Here is an 18,990-nt window from a genome sequence, read left to right as displayed (position 1 = left end):
GTTATGATTTAATATAAGGCAGTTTCTCAAGCCCAGTTGCCAGATCCAAAGCAAGTTAGACCATTATTTGTAACATGGAGATAGGTCAGACATGGGAAATAACCCAGCAAGGTGTGACATTAGTTGGATGTATTAAGATTGCTAGCTGCTTGAGACACCTCTGGGTTTTAAGGGAGAGATAATTAGACAATAACACCAGACAATTAGTAGGAATGGCTGGGGAAATGGGGTAATTAAACTGAGACAAAAGAAGCCATTATAGCAAGGAGGCACTAGCTATGCATATTGTGTGATTAATTATCAAGTCATACCTTGTGTAGGATTGTGTAGCCTAACAGAATTTGTAACTATTTCGTATTGTACAGTGTTACTATAGTGGGCTGTAAGTATATCTATAACTATATAAAGAGAGAGAGAGAGAAAGCCCACATCTAATTAAATGTTGGCTTGATTCCCCCTTTTCTCATACCCACCATGACTTGTATAAGACATAGAATACAGCGCACACAAAGAGAAAAGATTACTCACGTCAATGAGCTATATGGATCATGTTGCCAATTTTGTACCAATTCGCTACTGACAATCCCATGGGACTTTGAGCAAAAATGAAGAACAAATCCTATTTCAAAACCAGTTGGGCTGAGGGAGCCTTGAGTCGAAACTTTGCAAGATTTGGCTTGCAAAAAATGTGTGGCAGGGTGGAAAAAGGGTATTTTCCTCTTGTCCTTGCCAGAACTGTGGAGGGAAGTAGAGGCAGAGAGGAGACCACTTGAGACCAAAACCTAATCAGGTTGCATCAAAGAACAGCATCCAGAAAGATTGGATTCTTGGTGTATTGCTCTTTTGAGAAGGAATCCATTTGGACAAGAAACGTGCAATTCAACTGCTCTGTCCTAAGAGTGCCTAGTTAAGATTCCCTAGAGGGTCTGTGTTAATTGGCCTAGTGACCAAGGAGCTCTGCAGCAGAAGGACCTTCAGGAGTGGTGGTGGGGGGATGATAAAAACAGCATCATGGCATAACAGCACTGCTTCCATTGTTTTGACAAATGCCTCAGATCCTGTGGATGCCACTGCCTAGTGCAGTGTTTCTCAACCTTGGCAGCTTGAAAATGTGTGGACTTCAGCTCCCAGGATTCCCCAGCCAGCCAGCCAGCTTGGGAGTCGAAGTCCACACATCTTCAAGTTGCCAAGGTTGAGAAACACTGGCTTAGTGTATAGCTCAAGAGTAGATCAGAAGCTACAGATTGCTGAAATGCTTTGGAGGAGAGTTGTGTATTCTTGGGTGGTCTTACTGGCCAGATACCATTTTCACCCAATGAAATGCGTGCATTTCAATAACATTGGTAGGGGAGCAACTGCAGGGCATCCTGGGTGTGTGTGTGTGTGTGTGTGTCTTAAAGGTCAAGATGGTGGCTGTGAACATGCACTCATGGCTGCCATCCTGACTTTTTTGACTCTCTTCCCCCCTGCAGATGCCACTGGTTTCTGCTGGATTTGGAACTGGCAGAAGCCAAGTGCCAGGAGCAAATAAATGTCTGCAGATATTTGAAGACTGAGTGAGCCATACAGAGGTTAATACTGCTAAATGACATTCCCAAGTTTGGGATTGTTCCTGAAGCATGGGCTCCTTAAAACATTCCTGCTGATTAGTCACTGGTGCCTGTCCCCCTATTTTCACTGCCAGAAGGATGCTGGGCCATGTTACACAAATCTTCAGTAGTTAAACCCCTAAAGGGGATAATAAGCACCACAATCAAAGTGAATACTTAAATCAGTGTTTCTTAACTTTGGGAACTTTAAGGTGTGTGGGCTTCAACTCCCAGAATTCTCCAGCCAACATGGCTGGCTGGAGAAGTCTGGGAGTTGAAGTCCACACATCATAAATTTCCCAAGGTTGAGAAATAGTGACTTAAATTCTCTCACTCACTCACCATTAAAAGGCCATTTTTAACCAAAGCTGATTAAATCTGTTCAGTTAGAATTACAGCTTGTCTGAACAGCATCTGCTTGCTGGATTAAACAAGAGTGCTTTTTGGAGATGGGATCCTTCTAAGGTCCAATCTGCAGCATGGAACTTAATTTAAATTTTTCTTCTCCTTCCTGTTCATAGTAGTCTACGTTCTTTCCCTCTGGTAATTGGGTGAAAAATGGGTCCATTATGTAACAGCAGTGATATCTCCTTTTCTGCACTGTTACTAAACAAACTGAACCCTTTCTCTTGTCTTTCATCTGACAGTTCTCTGCCTGTGAATTTTCTAATCCTCCTCCTTTTTTTCCTCTTAAAAAAAAGGCAAATAAAAGCAAATAAAGAAATACATGTAGAGATGTGGAATCAGCCTTAACTAAATTTGAATTGGGGATATTATTTAGAAAATCCATTAGATTCAGACTTATATGACTCACTTTGTAACTCAGTTTAGAAAATAGATTTAATTTAGTTTAACAGTTGGATTTGGATTTTCAAACCAAATCAGAATAAATGTGCTTGTTAATGCTCAAAATATCAATCGAATTTCCAAACTGGATCTGAATTTTTGGAAATCAATTTGAAGTCATCCAATTCAATCTGATGATTTGCTTCAAAGATTCAGTCTGAAGTTGCAATTATTTTCAGGTTGAATTTCTGAGTCAAATATTTGTTCAAACTCCCAAGAAGAACCCAGAGATGGAATTTCTGGATTCACCCCTTCAGACCAGGATGCAACACACTCATTACTTCACAGCCACAACAGCTGAGGACTCCTGGCCTGGGCCTTCAAATGCGACTTGTATTCTTGTCCTTAGTCATGCTTAAGCCTCCACAAATACCTTGAATGGACTTTCACTTTCAGCTGGAGCACCACCATCTCCAGGCACCAGATGTCAGCTTTTTCCAGTCTTCATGGTTTGTTAGCAGCCTCTATTTATATCACAGTGCTACAACTGTTGCAGAGGTGCCATAGACCAGGGTTTCTCACCCTTGGCAACTTTAAGATGTGTGGACTTCAACTCCCAGAATTCCCCAGCCAGCCATCTTAAAGTTGCCAAGGTTAGTGTTTGGTGTGAACCCAGACCATTCAATCAGTTTACAGCTCAATGAAGTGTGCAAGCTCAAAACAAATTAATTCAGTAACTAGTTTAGGCATCTGGCATGAACAGATCATTGCATTTTATGGCTGTCCTAATTTTTATTTGATTTTAAATTGATAAGCTGCCTGGTAGACCTACTAGGTCAAAATTATTATTATAAATAAAACATCAAAGTGAAGGAAGGAGAACTGAGGAAATGGCAGGCAGAGGAACTTCCCTGTTAAGGCTGATTTGGGAAAACGGTGCAGGGTTCTAGAAATAAATGAAGAGTCAAGGGGCTTTGAGAATGCCCTTCAGCAGAAGATACCAGGCCAACAGAGGAGCAAGATAATTCTCAGGTTCAGTAATGCACGTTAATTTATTTCCAGTAGCTGGCTGAGCAGCATCGTCTCTCTTCCCTCACCATGTGTATCAGAATGGGAAGACATTTGTTGGAGGCTAGCTTGAATGTTTGAAATGGCGTTTTTGCAGTTATTCCAAATCCAACATTGTCCCTGGGCTGCATCTCCTGGTCCCCCACCCCCTCCCCACGTAGAGGGGTTTAGCCGTACCCACAGCAAGAGCAGAAGGCTTTGTCCTTGGGGACAGAACTTGCAGATGGAGGCAAAGATGACTGACCCTGCCTTTTTGCAGATTTAGTTCTTTGATTATACGGTGTTTTATTGTTATTTCCCCCCCCCCCCCGTGTCGTTGATTTTCCCTGTCAGGGACAAAGAAAGCGTTGGTAGTCCTGGGCTAACTTTAGAGCAGAGAAGGTAAATGAGAAGCGCTATGAGAAAGGGAAAAGAAAAATGGCTAAGCTTGGGGTCCTCCCTGGGAAGGAGGGGGTGCAGCTGGGAGCAGGGGATAAATCTCAAGCTAAGGGAATTAGTTCACTAGAGCTCCTCAAATTGAGGCAGTGGTGAGCTTACGATGTGGGTTCAGAAGAAATGCAAGATTCTTAACCTCCTGGGTGGTTGGTGCCAAAGAAATAGACGTTCTACCAAAGGGTAAAATGTTACCCTGGTTCTTAGCATAGGTATCTGGTACAAGCCACGATGATGCCATGCCATTGTGATACCATTTGCACAATGATGTCATAACACACGTGACATCACTTGCTCTCCTTCCCTTCCCTTGAATGCCTTAAGATCCTTATAGAATGGGGAGATCCAAGAGGGTTGTCTTTAGGGATACACAACCTAGGATCTGGGAATAGAAGAAATGGGAAGGATCCTGGCAAAATCAGATATATTTGATCAAATTTATTAATTTGATTTAAATATAATTTGTTTAAAATGAATTAAGTACCGTTATTAGATTTCTTCTTCATCTATCACATTAAAAATTACCATGATCAGCAACTTTAGGAAAGGCCTTCAATGGTCCTGAGCATTTCCTCTCTAACCCAAGACAAACAAGCTCTGAGAGTTGGATGGGAAGTAGAGATGCAACCAATCCAGCCACTGGTGGGAGCACTGCTGGGTTTGTATCCTGCATCCAAGCTCTCTAGTTTGATCTACTGGCGGGTCGCACCACCCTTTGACTCTAGGGAGGCTACAGGACTCAGAAAACCACCAGCGCACCCCTGTTCTCTGAACTGCTGGGATTATTGGTTGGAGGAAAGAATGACAGGATTCAGATCTGGCTAGAGGTGCCTGGTATTGTCCTAGACTTTGGAAATCAGCTGATCTTAGAAAACCAATCTACTGCTCATAATTAATACCCGTAGTTCCAAAACACTCCCTTAGGCAGGGCAACTTGAAGAGGAAGCATTAGTTTCTTTTCTCGCTCTGCAGAGATGGATGGATGGATGGATGGATGGATGGATGGGTCCATCCTTTCGACATCTGGATCCTAGCCATTTTTCTTGATACGTGGGTTGAACCTTGCTGGCCCAAAGTCTTGGCTGCTCAGCACGTAGTTCAATGCACCTCATAGCTGAGAACTCTGGGAACTTCTTGATAAAGTCACAAGGGCACTTTTTTGCAGCAAAATGATTGCACAAAGGGAAGCAGCCACAAACTGGAAGTGGTCAGTTCACATGACAAACGGCCCAGCCTGGACAGTGGAAAAGCCATGGAGACATTGATGTGGTGATCGGTCACCCAGCCTTTGGAGAATGTCAGAAATGATGGTTTGCTACACACTCATCTGCTAACAGGATATAGTGGTTACATTTTCACATTCTGTCCTCTTGGATAAAATGGATCAACTGAGCTACTGAAAGTTTTCAAGTTATCTTCCCTGTTCCTCAGTATGATACAACTCAGGGTAGACAGACTCCAAGGATAGGGGTCTGTAACTTGGTCCTACAAATAGCTGAAAGTCATAGCTGCTATTACCAGAATGGTGATGGTGTCACAGGAAGGACCAGGGACTGTTTTTACATTCTGGAGGGGCAGGAGAGAGGAGAGCCTTTCGGAGGCACTCTGGAAGGGAGCTACTTCCATCCTTCCAAAACCCCCAATGGTTTGAAATATCAGTGCCCACATTTGGTGGCTAAATGGCCAAATTTCACTGGCAGGATTTTTGTGGCCATTTTGGGATATGGCGTGGCTGGGTTTCTTTTAAGGATGGAAGAGCTGAGCTCCCGGAGGGTCCCCATGGAAAGACATTTCCACTCTTGTTCTGAGAAATAAAGCTGATGTATAACCAAAAGTGGTACAAGGACACTCCTGTTATTCCGGCTCCCTGAACTTTTATGGACTCTGTCAAGGTCCAACGTATCCAAGCTATAGGTCTGTTCCTTCAGTCAGAGGGAAGATGTGAAGCCCATCAACATCTCAGGGCTGCAGGTTCTCCCATTTTGAGTTCATTTGTTTCCAGCAATGATCAACCAGGTATCTCCCATATGGGGTAGGAAAGCAAGATCCAATGTATCTATTATTTAATACTTTGCTGACCTGATATGTGGAGTCTGTTTATATTTCATACTTAATAGCTACTGAAATCTACTCTCAGTGTGGATGATTGTTACACCAACAAAGCAAGTGAGCTGAGTCAATATTTCTTCTGCTTGTGTCATGGTTTATAGTACATTTTTAAAATATATACTCCCCCCCCCTTTATATTTGATTTCTCTTCAAAGGGACTGACTGGTGGGAAACGGGTAAATCTTACAATGTGGAGGTTTGCACATGCTTCTAAGTATTTGATTTCACATTATTCTAGAGCTGACAAACCGCAGTAGCAGAAAGTGCTGTCTGCTGTGTACCGGAGTGTTCTTCTAACCACGTGCATATAGTCAGTAGATCAGTAGATGTTCCCCACTTGTACCTACCTACCGTACAGAGTTTTGCTATTCGTAAAGCAAGTGTTCCCAGCGCTGTGGGTTCTGCTTGTCTCAGTATTGACAAAACAGGACCAAACTGTATGGTTTCAGATGGATTTTTTTCCCTTTTCCTCTCTGTAGAACACACAACAGAAACCCTGTTACAAGAGCTGAAAACTGCTAGTAAACAATTATGTTTCTTTTAATTGTTTCCCCCCCAGGAAATGTTGTGCAACATAAATCCAAGCTGTTGACACTTTATGCATGTTGGTAACAATAACAATAAAGAAAATTGAAATTTTAAGAGTATTTTTCCCTGTGGCTGTTGATCTTCCTATTTTTTCAGTGAAAATTGAGTGAGCTGTGTGTGTGTGAGAGAGGGAGGGAGGGGGAGGAGGAGGAGGAATGAGTTGGCTTTCTGATTTTGCTGGTTTATTGAAACTTGGCAGGTGTCAGGACAGGACACAAAGTCATGATGGGGAAGGAGCGGGGAAATGCCTTATGAGAGATGGAGGAATCTCATCCATCAACTGAGAGGGAGATACAGCAGGAACAGCTGAAGAGGAAAAGTTTCTAGAATCTGAGTTTCTCCCCAGGTTGTGCTGAGTATGGACGAGTCAGGCTTAATGCAGACTAGTAAGGAGTTCTTCTCTAGTGACCTGGACTCTTCTGGAGTCATCCCAACATCATAGTGCCCAAACAATAGTAATGAGAACAGGCTTCATATCCTACATTGCAAGAATGGCTGGGTGATGCTATAAAACTGCTTTAAGTCCCTTTTGGGGAGATGGCCAAATAGTTAGCAGAAGTCATTTCTCCATTAGAAGTGGGCAATTTTAAGCAAACCCACTCTGTTCCCAGTGTTGCTTGCAACTGCTTGCCTTAGCTCTGTGCCTTTTACTGCTGCTCTGCTCAGGGAACCACATACTGGACCTCTGGATTATCCTATGACCACCTCATTATGTCTGCCCCTGGGACTCAATCTCTGCCAGAAAAATCCCAAGGATTCTGGCTACAAGTGCACAGAAAGTCCTTGTATCATTCTGGGTTCTCAGTTTGCATTGCTGGCTGCTGCTTCTGCTGACTTCTTGCTGAGGAATTTATAGCTCTCCTTGTAGAAAATGGGAGAGCAGCTCAGAAGTGAAACTTGGAGCAAAGGTCTCCAGCAGGTGTGGTCCAAATGCTGTTGGTGAGTCATAATCATCTCTCCAGCACAGCAGACCCCAAGGTTCTCCATCATCTGCTCATCTGCTATGGCAACCACTTCCCCTTTAAGCTCCTCACCCTCTCTTCCAGTTTCAGATCGTGGCACCAGGAACTGAAGCAAAAATATTTTGGCAAAACACTAAACCAAACAACTCAATCCCGACTTACAAAACAATATCTAGGACATTTGCATGTAGGGGGAAAGGATTTTATGAGATAAATCGCTCAAAAGGGCCCCATTTGGTTTGGAGGTTAGGACAAAGCCTGTGTGTCTGATCTAGCAGTCAGAGTGAAACAGATGGAAATTTTTATTTTATTCTGAGCCGGCAATGCCAAGAATGGCCCTTTTGAGCTTGGAACATCCTGAAATTCAGGGCATCTGTGTGGGGGTGGCAAAGGATGTCAAGAGACCAGTTGGGACCACATGACTGAAGCCCTGGCCTTTTTTTGGTATGCCTTGTGCAGGCTGGACTGTTTTGCACATCTCTGGAGAGGTTATATTGATGGTGTACAGATCAGACCCTTTGCCAGCTTTTAGAACAGGAAGCAAGTCTAAAGTAGGGGTTGTGGCTGGGCAACATTTGAAAACCCAAGGCTAACTTTACATGATGCAGTTCATAATCCCATCTTCTGGGTGAGCCTGGCCTGCCATGCTAAAATGTGGTTGGCTAGTCTGTGGAGCACGTGTCCTCTGAACACAACCAGGACTTTTGTCATCAGCAACAGTCTATATCTAAATGAGACAACAACCAACAATCCTTTTGGCACGTTCATGGGACAACGCCCCAGAATTTAATATCTCTTCAATTTTATTTGTCAAAATAACTTTTAAGTATTTTCCGGACAATTCACAAACATTTTATGAACAGTAATAAAAATAATTTACTCTCAGCAGATGAATGTATAATATTATACACCATAGAGTTGCAGTGCAATGGAGAGCATTGATTCCTTGTGTCTTTCCCCCCACCCCACCCCACCCCAATAGTTCGTAAAGTGCATTGCAAGGCCTTGGGCTAACCCAAATGGAATGGTAGCTAGCAAGTGATGTGTCTCCCTTTGGGGAGCCAGTGTGTGTGTCCCCATTCAGCAAGGAGCACTTATGCATGGGGCCATTGTCTTGCCTGCAGCTTTGCCTCTCAAGGGCCCCCCCGAACGCAGTGAGGACACGACGGGCAATAACACTCTTCTGTCCGGGCGTTTCAGAACAAAAGCTGAACCTCCCTCTCAAGGGGTTCCTTTAGGGAGCAGCCCTCCCCCTGCAACTTCCTGCAAGAAGGTGTGGTTATGTGCAGGTGGTGCGGTCGCTTTCTCTCCCCAGATGACCGGGATACTCACTTCCCAAACAGGGGCTTCCTGATCCCCAACAGATGCTTGACAAGCTGGGGAGAGGAGAGTGCCAGGAGAGAGAAAGGAAAGAGCAGCTGCTTGGTTTTGAACCCCACTGAAAGGATAGGTGGGTGCTTCATAAATGCACAAAAATGACGCTATAAAGCAGGGTTTCTCAACCTTGGCAACTTGAAGATGTCTGGACTTTAACTCCCAGAATTCCCCAGCCAGCTGCTCCCTACAAGGCCACAAAAGTTTATCCCACAGCGCTTACATACGTACAAAGATGAGATATATATCCAACAAGTCATTGACAAACCCAGTTTGTTTTGTGATAGCAAAGAGAAGACACTCCCCTCCAGCAAGAACACCCTTGTGGAACATCCCAGCCAGCTGCCTTCCGTCCCCTGCCTTCGGCAACCAACTTACAGCATTCCACCACTACTGAGTGTGCCCAGTTCACCTTAAACTACAGGTAGTCCTCGACTTACGACCACAATTGGGACCGGAATTTCCATCGTAAGTCATTGCAGTCATAAGTCGAGTGACCACTTGACCTGACCCAATTTTACGACCATTTTTATGGTGGTGGTTAAGCGAATCCAGCTTCCCCAATGGGCATTTTTTGCAAGAAAATGGCAAAAAATGTCACAAAACGTGATCACATGACCATGGGATGCTGCAACTGGTTGTAAGTGCAAGCTGGTTGCCAAGCGCCTGAAATACAATCATGTGACTGCATGGGGTGTGTGTGACATTTTCTGATGCTCAGAAGTGCTTTATAGGCCGTAAAGCACCCATTCCGAGGCCGTTGTAACTTTGGACCATTGTTAAACAAACAGTCGTAAGTCGAGGACTACCTGTACCCTTGTTTTATGTTTTAAAAATCTGCAAAGCTCAGCATTTCTCTTGAGCTGATACCTTTACTCCTCCTTGTTTCTCAGCAGTTCAGTTTAGTTCCAGTCCTCTGGACACCTGCCACCCAAATTTGCTGTTCGAAGGTGAGCTACGCAGGACCAGACACATTATTCAGCCACACTGCTGATGCCACTCCACACTTGCTGACAGTACTGGTATCTCAGTAGGAGTAAGGAGTAACAAGTACGCTTGTTCTCAACAATACTGCGTGTAGGGACAAAAGACCTTATGATATAAATTGCTTAAGCTTTTCTCTCTGCAAGTTCTTGGATCCAAAATGTACAGTATCTGTTTCCACTTCAAAAACTGGGATAAAACTATATGTGCAAGGCATGGCAAGCCTTGCCAAAGAGGCAACGTGACTTTAGTAGATTTTTTCATTGTTTAGCTCAGTGTTTCTCAACCTTGGGAACTTTTCTGCCTTCCCTAACCTCCCCTCTGACTACGTATCTGGGAAAGGTGGGAGAGAAGTTCAACAAACTGCCTAAACATTTGAAAGAGCCTGTCAGAAATACTTCATTAGAAATCCCACTGAGATTCTTTTTATATATATATATATTTTCTACAATGCTGATCTGACTTGGAAATTAGATAAGATAAACTTTGGGAGGTGGTAAGTCTTGTAGCAGGGAACAGGAGAAGTGGTTCTTTTAAAATTGTGTATTTGTTTAAAGGAAATCCTAATAAATGAAAATTAAAGGTGGGACACTTAAACATTAAGGAACACTGTGCATTGATGTTAAATTAAAGCACAGACAGCATTTGTCGCAAAACCACTTATACAAGGCATGAAGCAGTTTTGATGTGGTGCAAAAATTAAACAGCCACTGTTCCTCTCTGACATGAGCTGGTTGATGCTGTTTCATCACTAGTGACTTACAGCATCCTCTAACCATCTCCATGCTGATACAACAGTACTGAAGACAGGCTGTAAGTGGTAATAATGATGGCTGGGTGACACCTTGAGAAGCTCTAAATCATTAGTGAGGAAATGGCCACAAGTTCACTGAAGGTTTATCTTCCCCACCATTGTCTGTTGATTAAATGGCTCCAATGCATCCCTTTCCTTAGTCAAAACAGAACAGAGGACAAGGGGCAGCACACCTGTTCCCACTTTGCCAATTTCACATCACAGAGAAAATTGAGTTGAGCAAAACATGCCCTTTCAGTTGTGTTACTCACACAGCTTTGTATCGACAGACCATGCTGGCTAAATTGAAGGTCCCTATTTCTCCCTATTTATTGACTTAATAAAGCTGGCAATTTGGAAGATGAATGCTTCTCCCTTGAATCAGAATAGCAAATGGGGATGGCAGGGAGAGTAGTTCAGAAATCTTATCAACTGCACTACTTGGTGGTTTCCATATCCTCCCCTTTGCTTTCATTGTAAACTGGTCTACCTCCCACATACACCCCAGTTATCTCAAGAGTCACCTTCGAGTGCAACTGCAAGAAAATTCAAAGGGGTTGCCTTTGTCTCACACAGTGGTGTATGAATTTAAAGTGCCTTTGGGCCTGTAGATCCCTCAGTGTGGTGTTTCTCAACCTTGGCCACTTGAAGACGGGTGGACTTCATCTCCCAGAATTCTCCAGCCAGCCATGCTGGCTGAGGAATTCTGGGAGATGAAGTCCACCCGTCTTCAAGTGGCCAAGGCTGCAAAACACTGCCTCAGTGTATTGCACTGTTGGAAATGGGGGGAGGAGTCTTTCAACTGATCTCCCCCAACCCATGAATTGCACAACTTTCTTGAGGGCTGGAGAATAAATGGAAAGATGGGAATGATTCCTCTGCCTCTCTCACACACTCTATATGTTCTTACACGTGCAAGACAAATTATACACCCATGAAATTTTCAGCATAGAAGCTCCTCTGTTGGAAATCAAATGGGTGCCTTTGAATGCCTGCTGCTTGTGGGGAGCTGTCCAACTCTGGAGGTGCTGAACAGTCCCTAGAATGGAAAGAAGCCATTTTGACGGGTTCCAATCCTCCCGCGACGACTCGGTTCGTCGTCACCGTGTGTGTGCGTGTGTGCTGCTTGCGTATGTGTGTGTGTGTGTGTGCGTGTTTTCAACGGTTGTTTCGATATTGCATAGCAGAGGAAAATTTGATTAGAGTGAGAAAAGGGAGATCCCTGACAAACGACCCCCGGTTTTCCCACGGCGATATTCCGTGCAAAGGCGTTCGCTGTAGCGTGCGTTTAAACTCTTTTACATTCCAGCTCAAGCCGAAAAGATGCAGACGAGCAGCTGCTCGGGCCCCTGTCCCATTTTCACCCAGCAGCCGCACCCCCCTCAGCCTCTGAAACTGTGCTTACTTGAAAGAGGGCAAAGCCCTACCCGGCCGGCTCCGACCTCTATGGCCTTCCTCCTCTCCATTCCCCATCCAGAAAAGAAATCTAAGGCTGGTTTCACAGGACCCGTTAATGACCCGCTCCCGCCAAAAGCGTAACATTCAAAAAAATCAGATCAGGATCCATTTGGGACCCTCCTCCCCGCCCGCTCCTGAGATCCAGGTTTACACTAAACGCGAAGGGGCTTTAGAACGAATCAAGGAAACGACTGAATCCGGCCCTTTGGCCAAATTGCTGCCCCCTCCTTTTGCAGAGCGCCCCCAGCCAAAGTCGGACGCCTCTTGCGTCTCTTTTATCAACATCAAATCCCCTTTATAAGAAAATAACCCTCTGGAATTGCCTTTCTCTCGACCTCCCCGGAAAGTTGGCTGTGGCGTGTTTCTGCGCTGGCTTGTCTTTCCTTCCTCCTGCGGGGAATCGGGAATCCGAGAATCCAGAAGGAAACGGGGGGGTATTGATGGTGGCGGGGGGTGGGGGGGTGCTGGCTTCCAGCGGCCTCTCGCCCAGCCCACCTCTACACGTCGCTGGACGTTCTGGTTCGGGAGGAGAGGCCGGCCCGAGCGCAGACGCAGCAGGCCAGCCACAGCGACTTCTGGATCTCGGGGTTGCGGAAGGCGTAAACGACGGGGTTGAGGAGCGAGTGGCAGGCGGCCGGCAGGGCCAAGGAGTAGGTGTAGACGGCTGGATAGGAGGCGTCGGCCACCAGGGAGTAGACGGCGAAAGGGATCCAGCAGAGGGCGAAGGTGCCCAGGATGAGCGAGAGGGTGGAGAGTCCCCTGCGCGTGGAGGTGGCCTGCGCGCTGGCGATGAACTGGTGCTGGACGGCGATCTGCTGGGCGTGCCGGCAGGCGATGCGGCAGATCTGCCCGTAGAGCTGCAGCATCAGGGCGAAGAGCAGCAGGAAGGCCACGGCCAGCACGGCGGCGTGGTCCCTGGTGACGGGCCGCAGGACGCTGCAGGCGCTGGGCCGGCGCAGGCAGTTCCAGCCCAGCAGCGGGAGGAGCCCCGCGCCCAGGCAGGCCAGCCAGAGCAGCAGCAGCGAGGCGGCGGTGAAGGTCAGCGCGCGCTCCGAGTGGTAGGTCAGCGCGTTGGAGAGCGACAGGTAGCGGTCGATGGTGATGGCCAGCAGGCTGCACACCGAGGCCGAGAAGGCGGCCAGCAGCAGCCCGGCCGCGCTCAGCGTCGCCGCCTCGCTGGGCGGCTGCAGCAGGTACCGCACGCCGAAGTTGGCCACCAGCCCCAGCCCGGCCAGCAGGTCCGCCAGCGCCAGGCTGCCGATCAGCAGGAAGGGCGGCGCGCGCAGGCCGGGCGCGTAGAAGAGGACGGCCAGCACCAGCGCGTTCTCGCCCGCCATCGCCGTCCCGGCGGCGCACAGCGCGACGTCCCAGGGGCTGACTGCGCCGGCGGCGGCCACCTCTCCGCCGCCGGCGCCGCCGCCGGCCTCCTCTCCGGCCGCGGTGGCGGCGGCGGCGGCGGCGGTGGCGGCGGCGGCAGCGGTGACGGTGGCGGGCGACAGGCCGGCGGCAGGGCTCCCCGCGGCGTCGGAGAGGTGGGTGGGCGGCCAGAGGCTGGCCAGGGGCCGGGAGGAGGCGTTGAAGAGCACCAGGAGCCGCTGCTGCTGCTGTTGCTGCTGGCGGAACTGCTCCTCCATGGCGGCGGCGGCGGCGGCGGCGGCCGGGGCGTGAAACGGCGCTGCGGGAGGAAGAAGGCCCGGGAAAGTCAGAGGGAGAAGGGGTGGTGGTGGTGGTGGGCTAAACGCCTCGGCCATCCCCTTGTTCCTGCACCTCGGCCTCCGGGCAATGGCAGGCAGAAGCCGATCCCTCCTTCCCTTCACCCACCCACCCCTTTTCTTCCTTCGGATCTTCTTCCTTCCAAGTCGCAGGCTGGTACCTCCTTAAGGAGGCCGATTTTGCGGCTCTCGGTCTTTTACAATGCAGCCCGCTCGTTTTCCTCCTTCAGAAGGTGAATTTTCCACCCTGGGGCAAGTTCTCATCCTTTTCCTCTTCCTTTCTCCCTAGCCTTCCCCCCCACAGCCCCCCTCCAGAAGTGTTGGATCACTACTCCTTTCATGTCTGCCGGGGAGGATGGGACCTGTGGTCTGACACTTGTGGAGATCTCGACAAGAGTGGGGAAGCGGGTATTCCGCCCCGCCCCGGAGGATGCAGAGGCAGTGACATCATCACCAACTCCGTTTTAGCTGCAGTCAAAGGGAAGGAGAAGCATCCCGTAATGGCCGAGATCTCCTTGACTGATTTCTCCCAGTCCTCGGAGAGAATCTTAATTACTCGAGTCTAAAGCAGATGCTTCCCGGTGATGGGAGGGCGCCTCCGCTCCCATCCCGTGTATCTTCCTAAAGGCTGTCTTCACTGCTGCTACAGCGGCACAGCGACGGTTGGATGTCGCTTTAAGGGAATGGCTCTCTTCCTCCCAGCGCTCCTACAGCGCGGAAGGCGTCAGGTCTCCTCCGCAGCTGCGGCTCGCCTCTTCTGACCCGGCGACGCAGACAGGCCGCCTGAATCGCAGCCGCTGCAAGAAACCCGTTGTGAAAAAGGCGTCCCGCCCCGGCAGGCCGCCCGCACTCGCCCGTCGCCTCCTCCGCTGGCGTGGTGTCCCTACAAATCCCACCTGCGCCCCATTTCGGGGTGTTTACCGCCCACCCACCCCAGCAATCCGCAGGTCGCCCCAAAGTCTCCCGCTGTTTCTCTGAGAATGGGGCGGCCCTGGACCGGGAGGCTCGCGCGAGACCCCACAGACGCGGGGGTGGGGGGTAAGACGGCAAGCAGCTTAGAGGGCTTGGGCGGCTGCTGGTGGGGCATCCTCACCCTTGCCCACACTCTCCCCTCGACCCACCAGCCAAACGCCCCCACCGCGCCGGGCAAGGGCTCGCCCTCCGCCTGCGCGCAGTGAGAACGGCCCTCCACCTGGCTGCGATGTGGGGAGGGGCGGGCAGAGCCGCGCGCCTGGGCCAGGGGCGCCGCCGGGAGGTGCTCCTTCGGGACTGGGGGGGCGCTTGAGATCGACCTCTTCCTTACCTGGACTTTCAAGGCGTCGGACAGCCTCGGGTCCGGCTTCCTTCTCCCCTCCCGCTCGTTCAGTCTCGGGCGCAGTCGGCGCGTCCTTCCCTGGAGAACATGGCCAGCGAGGCTGGCCGATCGCGGGCAGCCCGGCAGCTCTGAATATTCTTGGCCCTTTGGGTCTGCTGATAAATCTCCCCTCTGACGTCAAAAGTCTTCGCTTCTATTCATGACCGGCTCCGAGGCGGTGAATCAGAGGCGCCCGTGATCAGAATAATAACCAGGGCGTCTTTCTCGCGCTCCCCCCGCCCGCTCCTTCTAGGTGTATCCAGACCCACCGGCACAAAAGCACAGAAGAAGCGCGCCCGCGAAGCCACGCGCGGCCGGCCGCCCCCTGGAATTTCATTCACAAGCTTGCTGGGACGCGTCACCCCCCTCCCTCCCTTCTCCAAGGTCAGCTATTTCAGTCTGGCTTCCCGCGGGGGGCGGGGGAGAAAACTCGGCGTTTGCCAAAACTGGCCGACCTGGAACGATCTCGCCTAAGCCGCGCAAGAAGCTCTGGCCTGGCGCGGAGGTTGCGGTTGATGCCTCCAGTCCGGTCGGGAGCTGACAGGACGGGGGTTGTTGCAAAGAGAGCGAGCTGCTGCCTGCCTTCTCTGGGGAAAGGAGAGTGATTCAAGGGGATTTTGCCTCTTGTTGTGCCCCCCCCCCCCGTGTCTCCCTCATCTGATTCCAAGGAAACCCCATGGGAAGTGCAGATGCATCAAGCTTAGAAAATTCCAAGGCAGGAAAAATAGTTTTGAGGCGATGCAGTGACCCCTGTTGCATCAGGTCTGTGGGACCCCAAAGCTAGTAGAATTGTGTCTAGATTTGTTCTTCATAGACCAATTTCCTTTCCTCCAGACAAATAACTTCAATTATCTATCTTATCTCTGTGGGATGGGAAAGGATATGTGTGGGTGATTGAGAAAGTATTTTGGGGAGGATGGAGGAATATACATACAGAAATATACATGGTACGACATCATGCATTTATGTGTAATGTATATTGAGCACTTTAGCCTGAAAAAACCAAACATCACACACCCAGTGACTGATCAGGAGAGGGAGACGTTAGGAGCACCATGAAAATGTGGACCTGGTGTGTGTCTGCTGTAATGCAATGTCCCTGCTGGGAATCAAGAAGGGAGTTCCAAAGAAAACAGCCCATTCAATTGCTCCTGGAATTTGGATCTGGAAAGGGAGATTTTTCGATCTGGAAAAGGGGAGACCAAAACAATTAATGGGCTGGAACCAGGCCACCTCATCTGCCTCCTGATGATGAGCAGGAAAGAACAATGAGAAAAGGATATGGAGCAACCAAATGGTTCGAAAGGGGGAAGGAGCAAGCCAAGATTGTGTATTGTCACAGGATCTCTTTCACCTACATGCAAAATTGCTAAGGGAGGAGGAGCAGAAATTTGGGAGAAGCATCAGCACTGTCGGATATGTTGATGGTTGGTTGGATCCAATGGAAAGGAATCTCTGTTGAAGATAAACAAGAGAGTTCAAAAGCTGCTCTGCTGCCTTAAAAAAAAAACAAAGGGCCTAAAATTATATCTATAGGCAATGTCAACCCAATGCAAAGAGGCAGAGAAGAAATGGAAGGAGTGATGCCTAGGCCTCAAATTTACAGGAATGGTGACTGTAGCCATGAAATCAAGAGACAGCTGCTACATGGGAGAAAACCTATGATGGATACAGGCAAAATATTGATGTGTAGAGACTTCACACTCACAACAATGGTCGACATTGTCAAGAATATGATTTCCCAAATTAGAATGTAATGGCTGTGAAAGCTGGACTATCAGAAAGGCTGGATGAAGAAAAATCCATGCCTTTGAATTGTTAGAAGTACCTTGGACAGCTACAATAACATTCAATAGCAGATGAAGTAAAATCAATCTGTTCACTAGAAGCATGAATAATGAAACTGAAGTTTAATACTTCGGATTAATAATTTTAAGGCAAGAGTCACCAGGGAAGACACTGATGCTTGGAAAAAATCAAAAGTTGTAAGAGAAAAAAGAGGTCAGCAGAAGACAAGGCGACCAGATGCCATCACTGATGACTCAAACAGGAGCTTACAAGGACTCAGAGAAGCTGTTACTGACAGGCAACCCACTATCCATCAAGTCATGAAAAGTAACTGAACCATGACAGTGTGATGGCAGTTTTCATTTCTAGAATCCCAGGCAGCATTCTTTAAATACCAGTTGCCTGGGAGCAAAAATAGAAGAGAAAAAAAAACCTTCCGCGACAGGATTGTGAGCTTCTTGGATGCATCCGACTGTTTATTTTTCAGACTGACTAGATGGGCCCTTCACCTCACCCAGCCTCAGGCCTCTCCTGATGTTCTTAACAAAACATCAAATCCTGAACCATTTTAATTTAGGCACATTGGTTTGTAACAATTTTATATTCCTAAATCTATAGTGGGAATAGATTTCTTAGGACCACAAAAGTTTTAATAACAGTTGCAAGCTTCCTAAATGCTTACAACTGTATTGGGTATGATATAAAAAAAAAATCAGTAAACGAGACATTTCAGAAAAGAGCAAGAATAGCTGAATGTAACACTTCACACTCTTGGCTGGAATCCGTGAGAGTCTTCAAGCATGCAAGTGATTTTTTTGGGTACAGAAGAGTGTTAGATAGTGCTCTGCAGGTCCTCCCCAAATTTCCTCAGAATGAAGAAGCAAGCAAATATCAGAAAGGTCTCAATTTTTGAAAATATATGTTCCAGTTGTTCATGTCCATCCTCCTCCTCCTCCTCCCTTCACAAGTGATGCGGTGTGTAGCAATAAAAAAGTTGTGAATGAAAAAACAAGGGAAGGGGAACAATGACCTCATCCAGGCTCTAGCACCTGGAGAACCATTTTAAAGCTCCAAATAAGTGTCTTAAGGTCTCTGTGAGATTTAACACATCTCTTTTGCCTTTTAAACCTTCCATCCTTAAGTTCACTTAAAAACTCACCCCTGTGATTTCACCGCATTCCCAGCCATATTGGCTGTGGTGTTCAGAGGCTGGGGAAAAATAGAATTTTCTTTATCTGCAAAAGTGGCAGAATTTGATGTTTTTGCTTAATTAAATTTAAATGAAGTTAGATGTTGTTTAAAAGGGTATATTTAGGAAAGCCAGTGAAAGCACCAAGCAAAGAAGAATTGAAGTTAAAAATGTGTTTCTCCAACACAGAAACTTGGTGGAAATGTTTAAAGATACAAGTCTGTAATTTTAGCATATTTAACCTGTATCCATAAGGAAGCTGCTATTCCCTTGCTAGTAGCTTCATCTTCTGGAGGGATTGGGAACAAAACAGATTTCTTTTTTTATACTTCCACAGTTCTTATAAATAGAATTCCGGAGCACATTTCAGATTGTTAGACTGAAGAGGGATTCCGGCATTTTCTCCCAAAGATACTACACCGTTCAGAAGCTGTTCTGTGTATCCAATATTTTAAGAATTCGGAAGACAGAAAATGACAGCTAATTAGCGGTTTGACATACACTTTTATGTGCCACAACATGAAATTTTCAATCCAGACTCCTGGAGGCAGATTTGAAGGACTATCGAGAAACAGTTCATTGACAGAAATATGTCACTTCTAACCATCTGGCTAGAAAGCGGATTTCTCACTTTTTCTTCATTCTGACATGAATTGGCAGCATAGCTTGGCACAGTTAGAGCTGGCAGAGAAGAAAGAAGCTGCACAACCTGAAATGGCTTCTCCGTGTTGCTGTTTCAAACTGTGGCTGATTTGTGCCCATTTATTCACTTAGCAGGCCAAAAAGGGGGACCAGCCAGGCAAG

At 47.6% G+C, this 18,990-nt stretch overlaps 1 protein-coding gene across 1 annotated transcript; it reads right to left on the bottom strand.

Annotated features, from left to right (window-relative positions):
* Window positions 1-12,640: 12,640 nt before the first annotated feature.
* On the bottom strand, window positions 12,641-13,777 carry LOC134504430 (G-protein coupled receptor 12-like). Its single transcript, XM_063313635.1, has one exon. The coding sequence runs from the start codon at window positions 13,775-13,777 to the stop codon at window positions 12,641-12,643; it is 1,137 nt and encodes a 378-aa protein (XP_063169705.1).
* Window positions 13,778-18,990: the final 5,213 nt, after the last annotated feature.

This window comes from Candoia aspera, chromosome 12 (assembly GCF_035149785.1).
Source record: "Candoia aspera isolate rCanAsp1 chromosome 12, rCanAsp1.hap2, whole genome shotgun sequence".
Taxonomy (NCBI): domain Eukaryota; kingdom Metazoa; phylum Chordata; class Lepidosauria; order Squamata; family Boidae; genus Candoia; species Candoia aspera.
The sequence above is the reverse complement of the archived record's forward strand: the minus strand, read 5'-3'. Positions and strand labels throughout refer to the sequence as shown.

Bases quoted from the DNA above. Each gene is read 5' to 3' on its own strand.
- LOC134504430 (XM_063313635.1), bottom strand. From the start codon at position 13,777: ATGGAGGAGCAGTTCCGCCAGCAGCAACAGCAGCAGCAGCGGCTCCTG.